We start from the raw sequence: 16,778 nt of genomic DNA, 5'->3' as shown, positions 1-16,778 counted from the left end.
TAAGCAAGTCCGTTTGAGCTTACTTAACAACTGAAGGTAGGCTGAGGCAGCTGTTACCTGTGTTGGTATGTTCTTATGTGACTAGCAGTCTGTGCGCCAACTTTCAGGGTTAAAGTTAAGTGAATTAGCTGTTATAGGCTACAATATCTCACCATTTATTCCTAAAACTGTGTCAGAACAATCAGCAGAGCTCCACAACAAATTCTGTTGTGGAGCTGCAACAGGACAGTAAAAGAGCCGCATGCGACCCCTGATCTAGGCATTCAGTTTGCACTGTGCTAACCTGGAGGCTATAATCTTTTAATACGTTTTAGGTCCATTAGCGCCGTAGCTTCAATGCAAAACTAAAGAAGCAAACTTTGGGCTCCAAACATATTTTGGCTCGGGATGGGGGCTGTGGGGAGAGTTGTGTAAATCTATTAAGATAGTACACAAAAACATTACATTGATAAAACTGTAGAAACAGTATTAGCATCCATTTGAATTTATGAAGGTTTTTAATTGTTCTAAGAGAACAGTGTGTTACATTTACAGCATTTGGCAGACGCTCTTATCCAGAGCGACTTACAATTGAAACATTTTTGCACAGGTAGTGTTAGGAGTCTTGCCCAAGGACTCTAATTGGTATAGTGTAGAGCGCTTACCCAAGCAGGGATTGAACCCCAGTCTACGGCGTAGAAGGCAGAGGTGTTACCCACTATGCTATACCAACAACATTTCTGTCTTCATATCCTATTTTAGGCATGCAGTTTGTGCTAAACTGCTGGCTTTAAACTTCAAGTATTTGTTAACATTAGCCTTGTAGCTTCAGTGCAGAACTAAAGATATAAACTTGGGACTCTAAACATGTTTGGGGGTTGGAATGAGGATGTGGGAAGCTTGTGTAAATTTTTTGGGGCCAAATCATTGCTTTAAGATGATCTTAGCAATACAGTGCTGTAGCCTAGGCCACAAAAGGTTGCTAGTTCTGGTTTTAGCCTACTGTATTTGGGTTAAATTCCTGAAATGAAGCCGGCTGCCAGATCAGGATCAGAGTGCTTTGTAAAGCTGGCACCGTGCACAGTTGGTTTACACATGAAGAACACCGTAGGAACATGATGTAATATCTAGGCTTAATCTTTGGATCCGTTTATTTGTTAACTTGGGTCTTTTGAGGTCTCTAAATGGGATGTTTGTCCGTCACACCAATAAGAAGGCCTTGGCCTTTTCCAGGAGAGTGCGCTCTGTTCTCCTGAGTTTAAATTGGAAGTCATAAGGATGTAGTTATCCGGATGCATTAGTGTGCTGCATTTTTGGATTGTGCAATAGAATGAATCAGTGACTGCATGAAAGATACAAAGCTAGGAGCAGTTACTTGCAGTTATTGAACCAAAAAAAGAGGAATAGTCTAATTGCAGTAGGTCCTGATTCTGAAATATCAGCCCGGTCTGATTTGGGAAATTTTGCTGACATCATGTTGAAATAATTAGGTGGCAGTAGAAGGTACATTTCAGATAGCGTGAGTAAGATCAAGCTTGCGTGCCAGTAAGAGTTTTAGCGGATTTATCAGTCTCCAGTCTCTAGTACTGTTCTACTGCCAAAAATAATTAAATGAATTTATTAATGTACCAAAATTGCCTTTTTTTTGTACAATACATGAACTGTTAAAGCTTTTGATTGTCGTATAGCTAGAAATTATTGCCTTTATTGTTTGATGTTGGGGAAAGTGGTGTTCTAAAAACCTCTTTCTGCCAGCCAGGCTAATCTTGTGAAATATGTCGGGGAGTGTGACTGGCTCTTTAGGCTGGGTGGGCTGGGATATGATGGGTCAGAAAGACTGATCTCTAATTGCCTTTATCCTCCAGGGAACTTTGTTTCGGCCGGCTGAGCTGCTCCAAGTACCTGCTCGGCACCACCGCCAAGAACCTCTTCTGCTGGAACCTCCTCACCTGCTCACGTCAGTACCCACTACTTCAGTGGTTCCCAAACATTTTACAGTCCTGTGTCTCCTCAGTCTTTAAACCTCTTGCTGCTTTCACTCTGCTCACTAATGATGTTAGAGATGCAGAGCACAGGTATGTGAAAAAGAAGTAAACTAATTTGTAATCCAAAAAGCCCCAGCACAGGTAGTGGTCATTATGAGGGCACATGCCTGTCTGTGTAAGAGTCACAGCTGTAAAATAAACAGGGAATAACAGTGTTCATGAGCATTTGCCATGGGTCACATACATCACATCATCTGCTAAGCATTTAAAAGGACTAAAATGTGTACGGCTAAGCAATATTCACAGCAGGCTACAAACAAATGAATCACTGCAGTTGTTAACAAGCCCACATCTGTGAACGTGAACCTAACTCGAGTACGAGGACGCATGCTTTTTATGACAGTTAATAAAGGACACTGACTTCACGCGCAAAACTGAACATGATGAACTAACGTTGTATTTCCTGAACGTGTGGTGCACTGAAGGAACCAGAGTGAAACACCTTTTCAAACACGGCCTAGAAATAATAATAAACAAAGATTAAGAATACCTATACCTATTAGAGCACGGGTTTGCCTTGTGCTGCATGTTATAAATATCACTCTCACTTATCACTTATTTCGTGCATATATGGCAGCATATTCTGAATATTTTTTTTTAATTCAAATGCAAATTTGAAAATGCTAATTACATTGCATAGTTACGATTGCATTCCCATGTAAGTGTGCACTATTCAAGACATATTTCAAATGCAAAACATGCACTTTGCATTTTCATTTCTGTGCGTAATGTCTATAAAAATTGAATGGAAAAGCAAAGTATGTGTTATTTTTTTTTTAATTGTTTTAACTGTAGGTCTCTGACAATAAAAATGGAATAACAGTTGCCTATTTACAATCGGATTTTCTCATTGTCCCTTTTCAGCTCTGCCAAAATTAAAATTGTATTTGCCATCCTGTCTGCAGTCGCACTTTCACAGTCACTGAGACACTCCTGTCACTACTGAGGGACTTTTTTAAGTGTAGGGTGTCTTTTAAGGGGAAGTGAAGTAAAAGTCTCAACTTTGCGCCAGTACCGCTATAGCTAGACACTTGTTGAGAATACTGAGTTAGCAATAGCACTGAGCCAAAGATAAATCTGTTAAGGGATTTTAATGTTGTGCTCTGATAATGTAATTTGTGTGTGATTTGAGTGGCCGATTTGCACAGGATAAAGGGTCTGTGTAATTACCCCGGATAGCCCAGATCGAAACATCATTGCACAGACGTCAGCATTATGCGACGGGCGCCACACTTCCAAACAGTAACAACACATTGTGCAGCTAAATGGCAAATATGGACAAAAAGCAACACTGGATATAGGACGAGACTTACATCAAATTGTGTGGATTTCAGTAGTCTTGTCGTGAATTTGGGGATTAAGGCGTGGGTCAAATCAAGCTCCATTTAGCTGTTAGCCTTGTCTTCAGGCCACAAAAAAGTCGCCTTTTTTGTTGCCTGGTTTTATTACATTACTTAGTGTTGATTCGAGCAGGACTACTATCACTGAGGGAGCTCTGAGTTCAGAGAATTATAGAAGGCAATTCACTTCAGAATTATAACTTAGCAGACGTTTAAAAACTACAGACATTGCAGATTCACACTGGATTAAAATCACCAATCTAATTGGTCATCACTGAAATTACAGCACCCAGGTAAAACTAATCCAGCTTGAATAGGGCTCCAGACACACCACGTGTAAATGCAAGCAGTGCTGTTCAGAAATCTGCCATTGGCTTTGTAAACTCAGCATTCAAAGATCCGCTCATATATTTCAGTGAAACTCTCTTGTCCAGGAGTTGTTAAGCAGAGAGGAGGGATGAGAGAGCTGTTTGTGTCTTTGCGCATACCACAGTTTGAGAACCACCACACTACTCTGTGTGTATGTTACGCCAAAGGATCACCTGTAACGAAACTGACTTTGACCTGTGGCGTGTTTGCAGACAATCATCCTTTAGTAGTCAGTGTTGAACTGGGTTTTTGTGTTTGGACTGTTTGTGCTTTATTCCTGTATCCTTTACAATCACTGTTGACCATTTTCCTCATTTGCCTGTAGTGGAATGGAGCACGCCGATGGATGTGTGCTTGCTGCAGTCGGACCCCCTGTCTGAAAACGTGGTGGCCTTTAGCCTCCATTCTGGAAACACTGACTGTAAGTATACACAAGATCAGTTTTTTGAGATTCTCCGTTCACGGTGCAGTTTAATTCGAGATTAATGTGTGTACTATATTCATTCTCAGTAATTCCCCATTATTCTCGTTTTCCATTTCCAATCCCCACTCCTGAAGAATGCCTGCACTGTGCAATGCAGTGTTTTCCCAGTGTCTCTGCACCTGTTTAAATTCAGGGAGGATTTACTGAACTGAATTGATTCGACTGAGTTTAATCAGGTGTGTTAGAGATCGGAAAGTGCCGAATGGTGCAATGCAAGGCTGTTCTTGGCCTGGAAACAACTTGCATAAAATCTTGTTCAAACAGAAAATTGCCAGTTTGTTTAACCTTTCGAGGTTACCGGCACAAGGAACATTAACACACCAGCACTGTGTTCTCACTGCTGTGATGAAAATGATCCACCACACAAATGATATCCTGTACACTGATGGACAGGATGGGGGCAGGCTGATATATTGTTCAGCAACAGCTGGGCTACAGTCGGTAATTGAAAACCTACAAAGTGCACGTGTGGTATGTGTTTCTCATAAAATGGCCAATGAGAGAAGGAACAGAGTACAATGTGGCAGCTCAGTGTAACGCATTGGCAGCTGGTGGTCAGGTTTATGTATTAAGGAGCCCATATTCTACATTTTTCTTGTACTTATGATGTTTGTACGGTTGAATGACCTAAAAAGTCATTCATTTTTTACATGACCATTATTATCAAACTCTTCTGTTCCAAAAAGGCATGGAACATGTTTTTTATGTTACAGACCCTTTAAGCACTGTGACAGGAACAGAACATGCAAAGAGTGTCAGCAACCAGTCTGTAGCATCCATAGCAGTTGTACTATCAGGCTAAAGTCCAGTAGCACAAGGAGAATTACATAGTAAAACATTTATCTATCTTTGCACAATTTTTAAAATCTGTTTATCACACTGTCCTCTTTGGTCTAAATTAATTTACCACTTTAACAGCTTTATTTGGTACTAGTTTGTCTTACAACGCCCCGCATGTACCACTCAGCCATGAATGTATTTGGAAAAAAAATATTTTGGGCCAAAACTTTCTCAAATCTACCATAAAACAGTTTTAGGCAGTCGTAGGCATCAGGCAGCAAATTGGTAACTATTTCAAGTAATAACTTTCTGCGAGGGAGCTTTTAGAAACCAACACTTCAGATGTCTGGTTCTTATCACCACCACTGTAACCAATTCAGACATGCTAAGTTTCTCTTGGACAGAGCATTTCAAATAAAAGTACTTTGAATAATTTAGTTTACATTGTAACCATTAAAATGATGCAGAAATGTAGAAAAATGGATTAAAGTCCTCTTTAAGTTGCTTAAATGTTTAATACAGTTGAACATAGACGTTGATGGAAAATGGTGTTAACACGGTCTCTCTCCTCCGTGCAGTGTTTGTTTTCAGACCCAGCGAGCCCCGACCTCTGTTTACTCAGAAGGCCGTGTGTGGTGGAAAAGTGCAGCGCTGCGTCTTTGCTCCGAGGGAAGTGCCTCTGGACAGCTGTGACGAGAGATTCCAGTGGTTGAACAGATCCCGTCTTTACTTCCTCACAGAGCTAATGGTACCTGCTTAAGAATTAAGCACTGCCACGCACATGCCTGACCAGGCAGAATGCCACTCTTGACTGTTTTCATCCTTTTTTTTAAACCTCACATTCATGTTGTTACTGCTGTGGTATGTGCAGTGTTGTTTGAGGTTGTCCTGCCCTGTACAAATATGCCCTGAGCTGTATGGTAATATTGACTTTTCCTTATTTTAAGGAGTTATTGACGTTTAGTACCAAAGCGGAGGATGAGAGAATATTGAACTCAAGGAAGCAGGTCAGTATGTGTTTTATCAGCACTGTCCATGCGTCATGTTCCTCTATTGATTAGTCCTGTTTATTAGGGGTGTGAAATTTCAATTAATTTTGGTATATTAGAGTGTCTGTAAGAGTTAATTGCGGGAAGGAAAAAATAAAGGCAAAAAGTAACAGACATTGGACAACATTTAATGTCGGGCTCTGTAGGTCCACCTTTTAGGTGACCACATTGATGCTGCACAAAAACCTAACAGCAAACAGAGAAAAACATTTTAAAAACGTTTGATTATTCAAAAACAGATAAGTGAAATAGTAGGTTTCCCTGTTGGATGAGTAACAGAGGCTGCCTCTTTAAAAGAGCTAATGAGTTTACCAGTACAGCATTGGATGCTGATGGAGAACTTCGTCTTCCTCTTACAAGAGGTTGTTTCTCCTCAGTGGACAGTGTGCTAACAGTTAGTTTGTCAGATAAATATTTCTATGAAACACGAGTACATGATCCACCTATAAGCCAGCTATTTTTTAAAACAAAATTATTTGTATATTTTATGCTGTGGTCATCTGTTTACTTCTTTTTTTTACTCATTCTGGCCCTTTCTGTGGCCATCCTACTTCCTGTTTTGGCTTCCTTTTATATGTCTGCAGAGTCACGATAGAGTGTCGTGCTTAGTCATGATAAGGCTTAAGGGAAAGTCACTCGAGCGCTGTGGAATCCTGAGTTCTAACTGAAGGCAGCACATGCTGCTGTGTTTTGATTAAGTCTTCTTGCAGGAGTTCATGCTTATTGCCATTGTGTCATATTTCAGTTTTTCTGTCTAGTAAAGAATCTTTTCCTCTTAAACATTTGCATTACAGTCCTAGTAGAAATAATGTTGTGAGTGCAGGGTTAAAAAAAAGTGTTACATTTTAATGACTCTGCCCACAGAAGGTCATGCATGTTTTGCAGAGCGGTTTACTTTCCTCAAGTGTTTTCGTGGAGGGGGGTGGGTGCATTTTTGCTGCTTTTTAATTCCATCAAATTTCAGTTTGATGCAAATTGCAAGTTTCATGTTTTCAATATGCTGATGGAGATTCGTTGTCGTCTTCTCAGAGGTCTTTTCTCCTCAGTGGATGATGTCCTAACAGTTAGTTTATCAGATAAATATTTCCACCGTTTCTAGGCCTAGCAAAATCAGTTAGAGTAGGTAGCCTAGTTAGCGCCAGAGCCAGATACGCTGTCTCTGTCTTCTGTCATGTCTTTAACAACGAGTCCTTGGCAGCACGCTCACGCTCATGTACTTGTGTTTCATAGTAGTAAAGTTTAATATAATTCCTTACATGCAAATATGAATAAAACTAACATTTTACAGTTCTGTTAAAACCCAAAATTGACATTTCCATCAGTGCTGCTCTGTATATTTTCTATTTCTCCATCTTGCTGTGATGAAATGAAATGAATACCTGATATAATTTCAGTATTGAAATAATGGCGCCTTGAACGTGTATCCGAGTCCTTGAGTACTCGTGTCCGTCCCTGCTCTGAATGCCTCAATTAGGCCGAATATTGATGGACCTACAACACTGAATTGCTTCAAGCTGTGCAATTGTGCTCTTTTACAGCTTCTGGTTGACGACAGTGTTGCCGTGACACCATTCTACCTGTTGCTAGGAAAGCACAGGCAGCAGCAGGAGGAGAAGCAAAGCTCTGTGGTCACTCAGGTGGCAGACAGAGCTCAGCCACCTCAGGCATCAGTAGCCATCAAAGAGGTCAGTGAGTCTGATCATGTGATATTGTGTGGAAAGGGGATAAAAATTGTTTGATGGTTTTATAAATATTTAAATATTTTTAGAAAGTGAATTAATTTAAGAAATTATTGTTCATATCTGAAATTTTGAAATTCTTTTGGTGCATCTGTTCTTGCCTGAGCACAAATCTGAGGATTTTTTTTTTTCAAAGTGATCATACAGTCGTATGCAAAAGTTTGGGCGCCCCTGGTCAAATGTTTGTGTTGATTTTGTAAGTGAAAATAAGTTCACATCCTCTACAGAGAGCACACTTCATTATGTACTGTATGTAATTGTTTCACATGAATAGGTTGTGTACCTCGATTGATTTGATTGGCCTTGTCATCTTTTAATTATTTAACTTTATTTTTTCTTTGAATTGTCTTTATCCGTTCACTTGTCTTTCTTATCTGTGTCCGTTCAGTTGCTGCACACTCCAGCCCATGTGCTTCCTGCAGCCTCGTTCCTGTGCTCGATGTTTGTCAACTCCCTCCTCATCTCTAACACTGGGAGCAGGTACGGCTGCTTACGTTTCTGCTGAATTTGTGACACATATGCCTATTCTTGTATTATCATATTTATCAAAATTTTTTATTTTTTATGATGTGGTCATCTGTTTACCTACTTTTTCCTGATTGTGGCCCTTTCTATGGCCTTCCTACTTCCTGTTTTTGACTTCCTTTTATTTGACTGTTGACTCATATCTTGCTGAGTCATGATAAGGCTTAGACAAAGTTACTCAAGCCTTGTGGAGTATTGAATTGTTACTACTTACTTCTTATAGAAGGCAACAGGTCTAAAATATGGTGTTGCTGCTTTTTGACTGAGTCTGCCTGCAGGAGGTCATGTATATTGTCATATTTCAGTTTTTCTGCTAACTATTAACTAAAAGACTTTGAAAACACTTGAAAGACTGAAGTCTGACATCCTTTCACATCTAAAGACAGCGTCGCAGAGTTTTTAGTCACAGACTATGATTTTGCAAAGACTGGGGATCTTGCACAGTCACTATTTCCAAATCTGCAACTAGATTTTTAAGTTTGTTTACCATGTGGTACAAATGGGGAGATATGTTGGCTGGTCATATAAAGATCTGGTGCTCAGCGCAGTTCACTGTAGGATGGTATATTCTGCCATATCACCACCCAGCGTTTTTTAATTATCCTGAAAAATGTGCAGTAATTTATTTTTTTTTTTATTTACAATTAAGATTTACACATCAACAAAACATGCAGCAATTCAATATTGTTGATTGGATGTTATAAACTAAACCATTAAAAGCAAACAAAAAAGGAAACCACTAACAGCAAAAAAAATGGGGAAAAAAGCTTGATGCTTTTTCAGTAATACCATTCTTAAAGTCTTCTCCACATTTCCTTACATTGCTGTTACACATTCAGTGAACTTGAAATATTAAAACAGGTAGGTTACATTTTTAAATGAATGATTATTGTTTTAAAGTGGAGCAGATTTGCCTTTTTGACAGATCTCAGGCACTTCCGCATTCATTCACTTTATCTTGCACTATCTCTATCTCACTTGCTCTCATGCGCCACTAGCACATCACTGTTTGCATGAGCTGAGACTTAAAACTTATGATAATATTAAACACGGTTGATTTTATCGCAGCGTCAAGGCGAGAAAAAGACTGAAAACGGCCACCCTGACCACAGCAAACAATAAAGATTACGCAAGCATGGCCTTGGAAATTTGTCTGCGACAGTGAAATCACTTTGGCGTAAGGCCGGCATAAGGGAACCTTTCCTCTTAAGCACTTGCACTGCAGTCCTACTAGAAAAAATATTGAGTGCAGTGTAAAAATGAAGTGTCACATCTTGATGAGCCTGCCCACAGAAGGTCATGCATGTTTTGCAGAGCTGTTTACTTTTTTGTTTATTTTTCTCAAGGGTGTTCACAGACTGACAGTTTCTTCTGAGATGTCTTTTCCCTTTTCAGTGTTGCAGGATAGAATATGAAAAAAAGAGGGGGTGCATTTTTTTTACTGCTTTCACATTAGTTTGTAAATATATTTTATAGGGTCTTGGAAGTTGCTTTAGAGCCTCATATCTCTTAAAGATTTATCTGTTTTGTTTACTTAATTTCTCACTAACGTTTGTTATGTTTCCCCCAGAGAAGGGAAGGAGGCCTCAGAACAGGACGAAGAAAGTGAGAAAGAGGAAGACGATTCAGAGGAAGAGATGGAAACGCATGACTCCCAACAGGAAGTCCGAACACAGGGCTCAGTGGAAGAGGCGCCACCGCCGCTGTCCAAAGCGGAAGAAAAAGAACTGAGGAGAGTGCGAAAGACTGACTTTAGCTGGGTCACAAGCCTGGCCAGCTCTTAGCCATGACCCGGTTCACACAGACACACCATCACCAATCTCCACGGCTCCAATGGAATTAAAAATATGTAGGAGTTTCCCTGATGGGATCCACAAATGAGTTCATAGAGGTAGAAGCTTCAGCTGAGAATCATTTTGTAGGCTTGCTTTTATCGCACCAAAGCCTTTACAATGATAAAGCCCCTGGGTAGAACATGCACTGTATGTCCAAAAGTGTCCAGACACCACTTCTAATTAGTGAATTTAGTTACTCTAAGGTGCACTCATTGCTTACACTGGCATTCAGTTAGGCACACAGTCTATATTCCCCATTAAAAAAAAAGCATAGGACATTCTGGAGCAGCCACGCATGAGCGTGAGCCTAATGTCCAGTGCCAGGCATCAGCTAAAGAGGTAAAAAGCCTCCCAGCATTGGGCTGTGGAGCAGTGTAACTGCATTCTCTGGAGTGATGGAGCTCCATCCAGCACCTTTGGAATGAGCAGGAGTTGTTTATGATCCAGAACTAATGATCCAGCATCAGTTCCTGACCTCCCTCATGCTGTTGAGGCTCAATTCAATCAAATCTACTCAACAATGTTCCAACATCGAGTGTAAAGCCAGAAGAGTAGAGGCTGTTACTGCAGCAAAGTGGGAACAAGCTTTACCTTTAGAAGATATGCTGGATGAGCAGGTGTCTTTCAAACTTTTGGATATATAATGTACAATAAGGGCATTTACAGTTCTCTCCATTCACTGTCAGTAAAGAGTGACGGGCATTGCCAACTGCTTTAGTTGCAGTCTGGAGCTTGCCACCTTTCCTGACACACGATCCTTAAATTAACCGTACTCTGCTTCAATACAGTGGAGTTGAATACAAGATCTGTGGTTTGGTTTATGTGGATTGCAACAATCTGTCTTTTTTTTTTTGTTGTTGTTGTTTTTTATTGTTTTCTTTTTATGTCAAAGTACCTGGTGACAGGATGAGTAGGGAGCTTTAGGGCTTGAGACTTATTTGTAACACAAGTTGTCAGAACATCAAACTGAAGGCATCAAGTGTAATTTATAAAGGATTTTTCGAACAAAAGTATCTTGTGTTGATTCTTGCGAAATCCCTTTTTCCCCCCTCACATGTTATCGCTTAACAAAAAAGAAAGGGAAAAAAGAGAAGTGTGACTTCTCTCTTAGCATTTCTATTCCCTTTCTCAGCTTGGTCTACAAGTTCAAAGTCATAGATGATCAAGCAGAATCTGAACTGGGTCCAGACGGTCACATACCTCTTCTCATATAGACGTGCCTTTTGCCATGTTTTTCCCTTGCATAATTGCCATTGTTTCAAACTGCAAAGGAGTGAAATTTGTCACCTCATTGCCAAATCCTTGGCTACACGTCATGAGCTTTAAGATCCCTTCTGAGCCCACTGGTTTTTTAGGGGCTCCAGCCACCGATGGCCTATGGCACAGCTGCGATTTGAACCCAAGCAAACGAGAGCAGTGTTGCACCTTTTTACTTCATATATTGTATTTTTGTGGCCTTCAGTATTACAAATATTGCACTTTGGGCAGCCTTGGTCCAAAACTAGGGCTCAATACAGAATTTGAAACATTTTCCACAGATCAGGGCCCTCTTTGCCTTGGTTTGATTCACTGGCTGAGACGATCAAGCACAGATTAGTGCTTTAAGCCCCCCCACTGAGCCCACTCATTGAAGGCCTCCAACCACTGCTGGCCCACAGCACAGCTGTGATATGAACCCAAGCAATAGAGAGCAGTTCTACGCTGTACTGCTTTTATTGGGTGCATCCTCAGGAGAGCACTGGGTTCATCTTGAACCATCTGTGAACTCCGTCCCAGAATGATGGGGATGGAATCTGGGTCAGTGCCCACATTGACTGAATCCCCCACTGTTTCGAAGTCAATTTGAGGAAGTTTTAGCTTTGAGTCAGAGGAGCGTCTCCATTGAGAATCCTTGTTAGTATACAGCTGGGCTTAACCTGTGCTTGGAAGGCTGTTTCCTAGAAAGTTCTTTTCTACCCCTCTATCACTGCCACTTTAAACAGCTTCAAAGGGTCAAAGATCCTGATATGTCAGTTCCTGCTCTTGAGAAAAGATCAGGTGTTCAGGTGGGAGTCTCCTCCTGTTTGCAGTACACATGCGCTTCCTGGTTCATTTTAATGTGTAATGTGAAACTTTTTATGGACACATTAGTTTTCAATTTCACAATGTGATGAACTTAATGGAGTTTAATTGAGGCTGTATCTTATCTCTTACCCACATTTATGTCAGGCTAAAGTTCATGTGACCGGACTTTGACCTTGTTGCATTGAGCCTGCTCGTCTTAGGTACCAGCAGTTCTTCGATTGCTTCTGCACACAGCCGCAGGAGGCCTAAAGGAGGGAAGGCGCTTGCATGCTGGTGTTCTTTAAAAGCCCTATCATGGAAAACTTATTTCATAAAGAGTGAGAATTCAGAGTTTGATGTAAGTGTTGTTAAAGTTTCAAAACATACTGTTCACTCTCCGGTCCATATGTGGAGATTAAGCTGCGAAAACAGTATGTTGTGAATTGTTCTTGTGATGTTACAAGAACCAACACATTTACATTTGCCCGCCCCATTCAGCCTACGGCATTTTAGCTCTGCCCATTCGCACTGAAGTTATAAAGAGTGTTTCAACCCTGACTGTTATTTGAAGGAGGCAGGATACATGGCAGTCAATCAGAATAAGGGTAATTTACATATATATCAGTCTTACATGCACAATAACAACAACTTTGTTTAAAGTGGATCTTGGATTTAAATAAAAATAAACAGATGAATAATGCAGGATTTGGGCCTTTTAAAGCTTGGTGAGATAGTGAAAGTTGAGCGTGAAGATTATATGTAGGCTGTCTGGCTGATTTAGGGTCAGTCCGTCATAACTATATCCTTATTAACAGGGTTGGATAGTAACGGAATATGTGTAACGGCGTTATGTAATCAGGATACAAAGAAGTAATGATTCAGTCACATTTACAGAAAAGAAGACAGTAATCAGATTAAAAATACATTATTGACAGCGTTATAACCAGCTGGGTTACATATAAACTGCATTCTAGTAAACTCATGGTCTTTTGTTGAAATTTGCTGTTTTAGTGATAAACGTTACATCAGCCATGTAGATTTGAAGAGCTTTAATTTGAGGAAGAAGAGGGTGAGGAAGGCCCTGCAGCCAGGAGAAATTTCTGAAGAATCCTCCTCACAAGCAGCATTTCCAGATTTTATATTCAGCCAATCAACAGAACTTTTAGTAAACGTTTAGTTTTGATTGGCAGATTAAAGGTCTGCAGTGATTGCCCAGAGAAAACTGATTTACCCTAATTTTACATTTCACCTTTTTCTACAGCAGCAAACTGATCTGATCTGGAAGTCACATCTTTTATTCTCATTTTTTTTTATATATTTTTGGTTTCACAGAAGTACAGTTTGACTTGTTATTAAACTTTTGTGAACATTAACATTACAGATTTAAATGATGACCCTTACTGAAAACTCACACATATATATTTCACTTGTGAAGTGCAAAAACCACATATTTACAAGTAATCACATTTTTTTTTACGTGATCACGATTTCCCATGTGATCACACATTTTTTCACATTTGATAACACATTTTTAACGTGTGGTTTTTGGCACACGCCACATGTTTTGTTCACATGTGAAATTCATGTGACTTTTCTGTGAGGGGAAGTGAGCTAACGTTAGCTTACAGCCCCGAAAGATGAGACTGAAGGATAGTCACGTGAGCGGTGAAGTTCATTTTCACATGCATGATTTCTTTCTTCAGTGGTTTTTGAATTATGTGTGCAAAAAGTTAATGTGTGTAAATTATCATTCTTTGTAACCAAGACCATCAGCTCCCACTTAGGTTTTGTGACATTAATGCATTTTGAACCAATGAGAGCTGAGAGAGCTCCTACCAATTACGATCATCAAAGTATCATCAAAGAAACTTTCTGAACCATTACAGGCCTTTCAGCAGACAGAACACAAATGATAGTCAGTGTTTTTGAAATGAACTCCATTAATAATTATTGCTAATGAGGGGTCTTAAAAGATTTAAAACAATTTACACTGTACAAATTTGTCATCTCCACTTATATTTGGCTGTTTCACTTGTCTGAGGCACAGTAGTCACCAGTTATCTATTATTCTGTGTCATAAAACTGTGTCATGCAGTTTTCCTGTTTGCCTTAAGTAAAATTATTGATGGAAAAGCATTGTTGAATTTTTTGGCTTGTCTTTGTTTATTTATATGACTTTAAAAAGGCAAGTAATCCAAAAGCAAACAAAATTAATCAGATTACATTAATTTTTTGGATAAAGTTACAATTTAAATGTTTAACTGGTAAATATCTGTAACAGCACACATGCTTAAAGTAGCTGTCTCAACCCTGCTTATTAATGCCACTGAGGTACCACAGAGCAAAGTAGTTCAGAAATGGCCAAGGCAGGCCTGCCCAAAATGTGGCCTGTAGGTCAGAAAGTTACCTTAACCCAACCCTCCTCACCCACTGAGAGACCAAAATAGTTTTATACTATATAGAACTTACAAAATTCTTATTTTTGTTATATATGAGTAACAAAATATAGCGGATTGCACACAAAAACAAAGGGGTCTAAAATTGTTCTATTCATTATGCTATAGAGGAACCACTTTTGGTTCCCTAGAGATCTTCTCGGTGGGTGGTTCTTTTGAGAACCATTTTTGTAAATGAGATATGAGTGTGGAGAAGCTTTAAAGTTTAAATCTCCGCATTAAGTGAATGTTCTAGGACAAACTCTTAAATAGGTGTAGAACATCAGTCTTCAGTTCTATTTCTAGCTGGGAAAGAGATTTATAACAACCCGTGGACGACTGAGGCTGTTTGAACGGCAGTGGTGAAAAAATAAAAAAGGGCACCTACTGCACGACATGGGACCCCACCAGCACGCAAAAAGCTATACTGCATCATGTATGATGAAATATCCTTCACTAACTTTGTTATCAGGTGATCACGATTAAAGGTATAACCACACCTATATGATAAAAACATACAGAGAATGATAAACCTTTAAAAACACATCTGACGTAAAACAGCAAACTACTAACATTTATTGGACAAACACATACTGTACACTCTGACATCTGAACGTTTAAGAGGGGGTGTGGCTAAAACTGAAAGCTTAAAAGGATGGAATAGACAGTAGTTTTTAACAAGAATGAGGAACATTACTTTAAACTGTGTTATCATGGCAACAATTTGTCTTTTACTATCAAATACAGTTAACCTAACCTAACCTTACCTAAAGGGTACACTGAAAAATAAAAACAGCAACGGTGCAAAAGAGATTACATCAAAATGCTAGTTAGATATTAGCCTAACTTATCAGCCTCTTGCAAAAATGCAGAAAAGATCTGTTAACAGCCATACGGTGTGTTTTGAATGTAAGCAGGGTTTGAGAGATAAACTCAAAATCTTATCAAAGTATTTGGCGACACCCCTAGACTGTCGCCACAGCACCCACTTTGGGAAAGCCTGCCCTAGAGGGCACCGCAACTCATTTTCTTCACTGGGATTTTTTTTTCTCCATTGCAAGGGTGCTTCATTGTGTTTTCTCACTCGGAAGGGCATCTAAGAGGGTACTTCATCAGAAAGTTTCAGTCAGGTTTATCCCATTGTGAGGACACCTATATGGCACCACATCTCATTTTCTCCACTAGAGGGGCATTCATCAGAAAACTTCCCCACATTCTCACACATGTAGGGACACCCTTTATAGCACTCCATCACATTTTCTCTACTAGAAGGGCCCTCATTAAAACACGTTATTGAATTTTCATGCTCTAGAGGGCTCGTTATCATAAGGCATGAAGGAGTCATGAAAACTCAAGGCATGAAACTCAATCTTTTTTCCCCCTTAGCCTTTTAGAGAAAGTGCCAATAGGACACCTCCTCTTGTTTTCGCCACTCGAGAGGACACTTTAGTGATGATATTTCAACCAGTCTCTACAACTTTTAATGTTTTAAAATGTAAACCTTCGCAGCTGTAGAGATTGTGCAATTCTTAGACGCTCCCTTAATCAAGTACTATTTGCGGAACACAGCAGAGCCGTATAGAGATATACGGCTCTGGAACACAGCAGCCTGGTTGTCGTCATGCCAACAGCAGAGACGACCGTGATTGGTCAGTGGGTTTTTAATCTCCAGTTAGGGCTTATACAACAATGTCGAATTTTCGTCGTCCGAAAAATCGCGTTTGGTGTGCCAGTTTTTAAAAAGTATAATTATTAATAAGCTGCATTACTTAATAATGTAAAACCTGAATAGGCCCGACTTCTCCCCAGCGAATGTTTTTTCCCAGGTTTGCGGCGCTTGTTTAGTTTTAACAGGCCTGCAGCTCGACCAGCTCTACAAACACACAGCCACAATGCTAACGGCTAAGCGCTAATCACACCAGCTACCAGCCGATATCTCACCGCGACCGCGGACTGAACCGCGTCCGTGGGGGTGAAAATAACTCGCAGACACAACTAACAGGAATTACTGGTGAAAATAACAGCAACTAAAAGACCCCCACTTCATTCACGCCAACAGCAGCAGACGATTATAAACTGAAGACCTGTAGTCAGCTGGGTTAGCTAGTTTCACCAAAACGCTCCTCTCGTAGACGGAGCCGGAGTGAAACGCCTT

At 40.0% G+C, this 16,778-nt stretch overlaps 1 protein-coding gene across 1 annotated transcript in view; it reads left to right on the top strand.

Moving 5' to 3' along the window:
- Window positions 1-12,184, top strand: part of wdr75 (WD repeat domain 75) — a 30,357-nt gene extending 18,173 nt beyond the window's left edge. The window contains exons 15-21 of the mRNA XM_036585314.1: window positions 1,845-1,936; window positions 4,059-4,154; window positions 5,576-5,745; window positions 5,945-6,004; window positions 7,585-7,731; window positions 8,174-8,265; window positions 9,881-12,184. Coding sequence (XP_036441207.1) covers window positions 1,845-1,936; window positions 4,059-4,154; window positions 5,576-5,745; window positions 5,945-6,004; window positions 7,585-7,731; window positions 8,174-8,265; window positions 9,881-10,094 — 871 coding nt within the window. The 3' untranslated portion in view covers window positions 10,095-12,184. The remainder of the gene's footprint in view (window positions 1-1,844; window positions 1,937-4,058; window positions 4,155-5,575; window positions 5,746-5,944; window positions 6,005-7,584; window positions 7,732-8,173; window positions 8,266-9,880) is intronic.
- Window positions 12,185-16,778: the final 4,594 nt, after the last annotated feature.

Source organism: Colossoma macropomum, unplaced genomic scaffold, assembly GCF_904425465.1.
Source record: "Colossoma macropomum unplaced genomic scaffold, Colossoma_macropomum, whole genome shotgun sequence".
Classification (NCBI taxonomy): domain Eukaryota; kingdom Metazoa; phylum Chordata; class Actinopteri; order Characiformes; family Serrasalmidae; genus Colossoma; species Colossoma macropomum.
The sequence above is the reverse complement of the archived record's forward strand: the minus strand, read 5'-3'. Positions and strand labels throughout refer to the sequence as shown.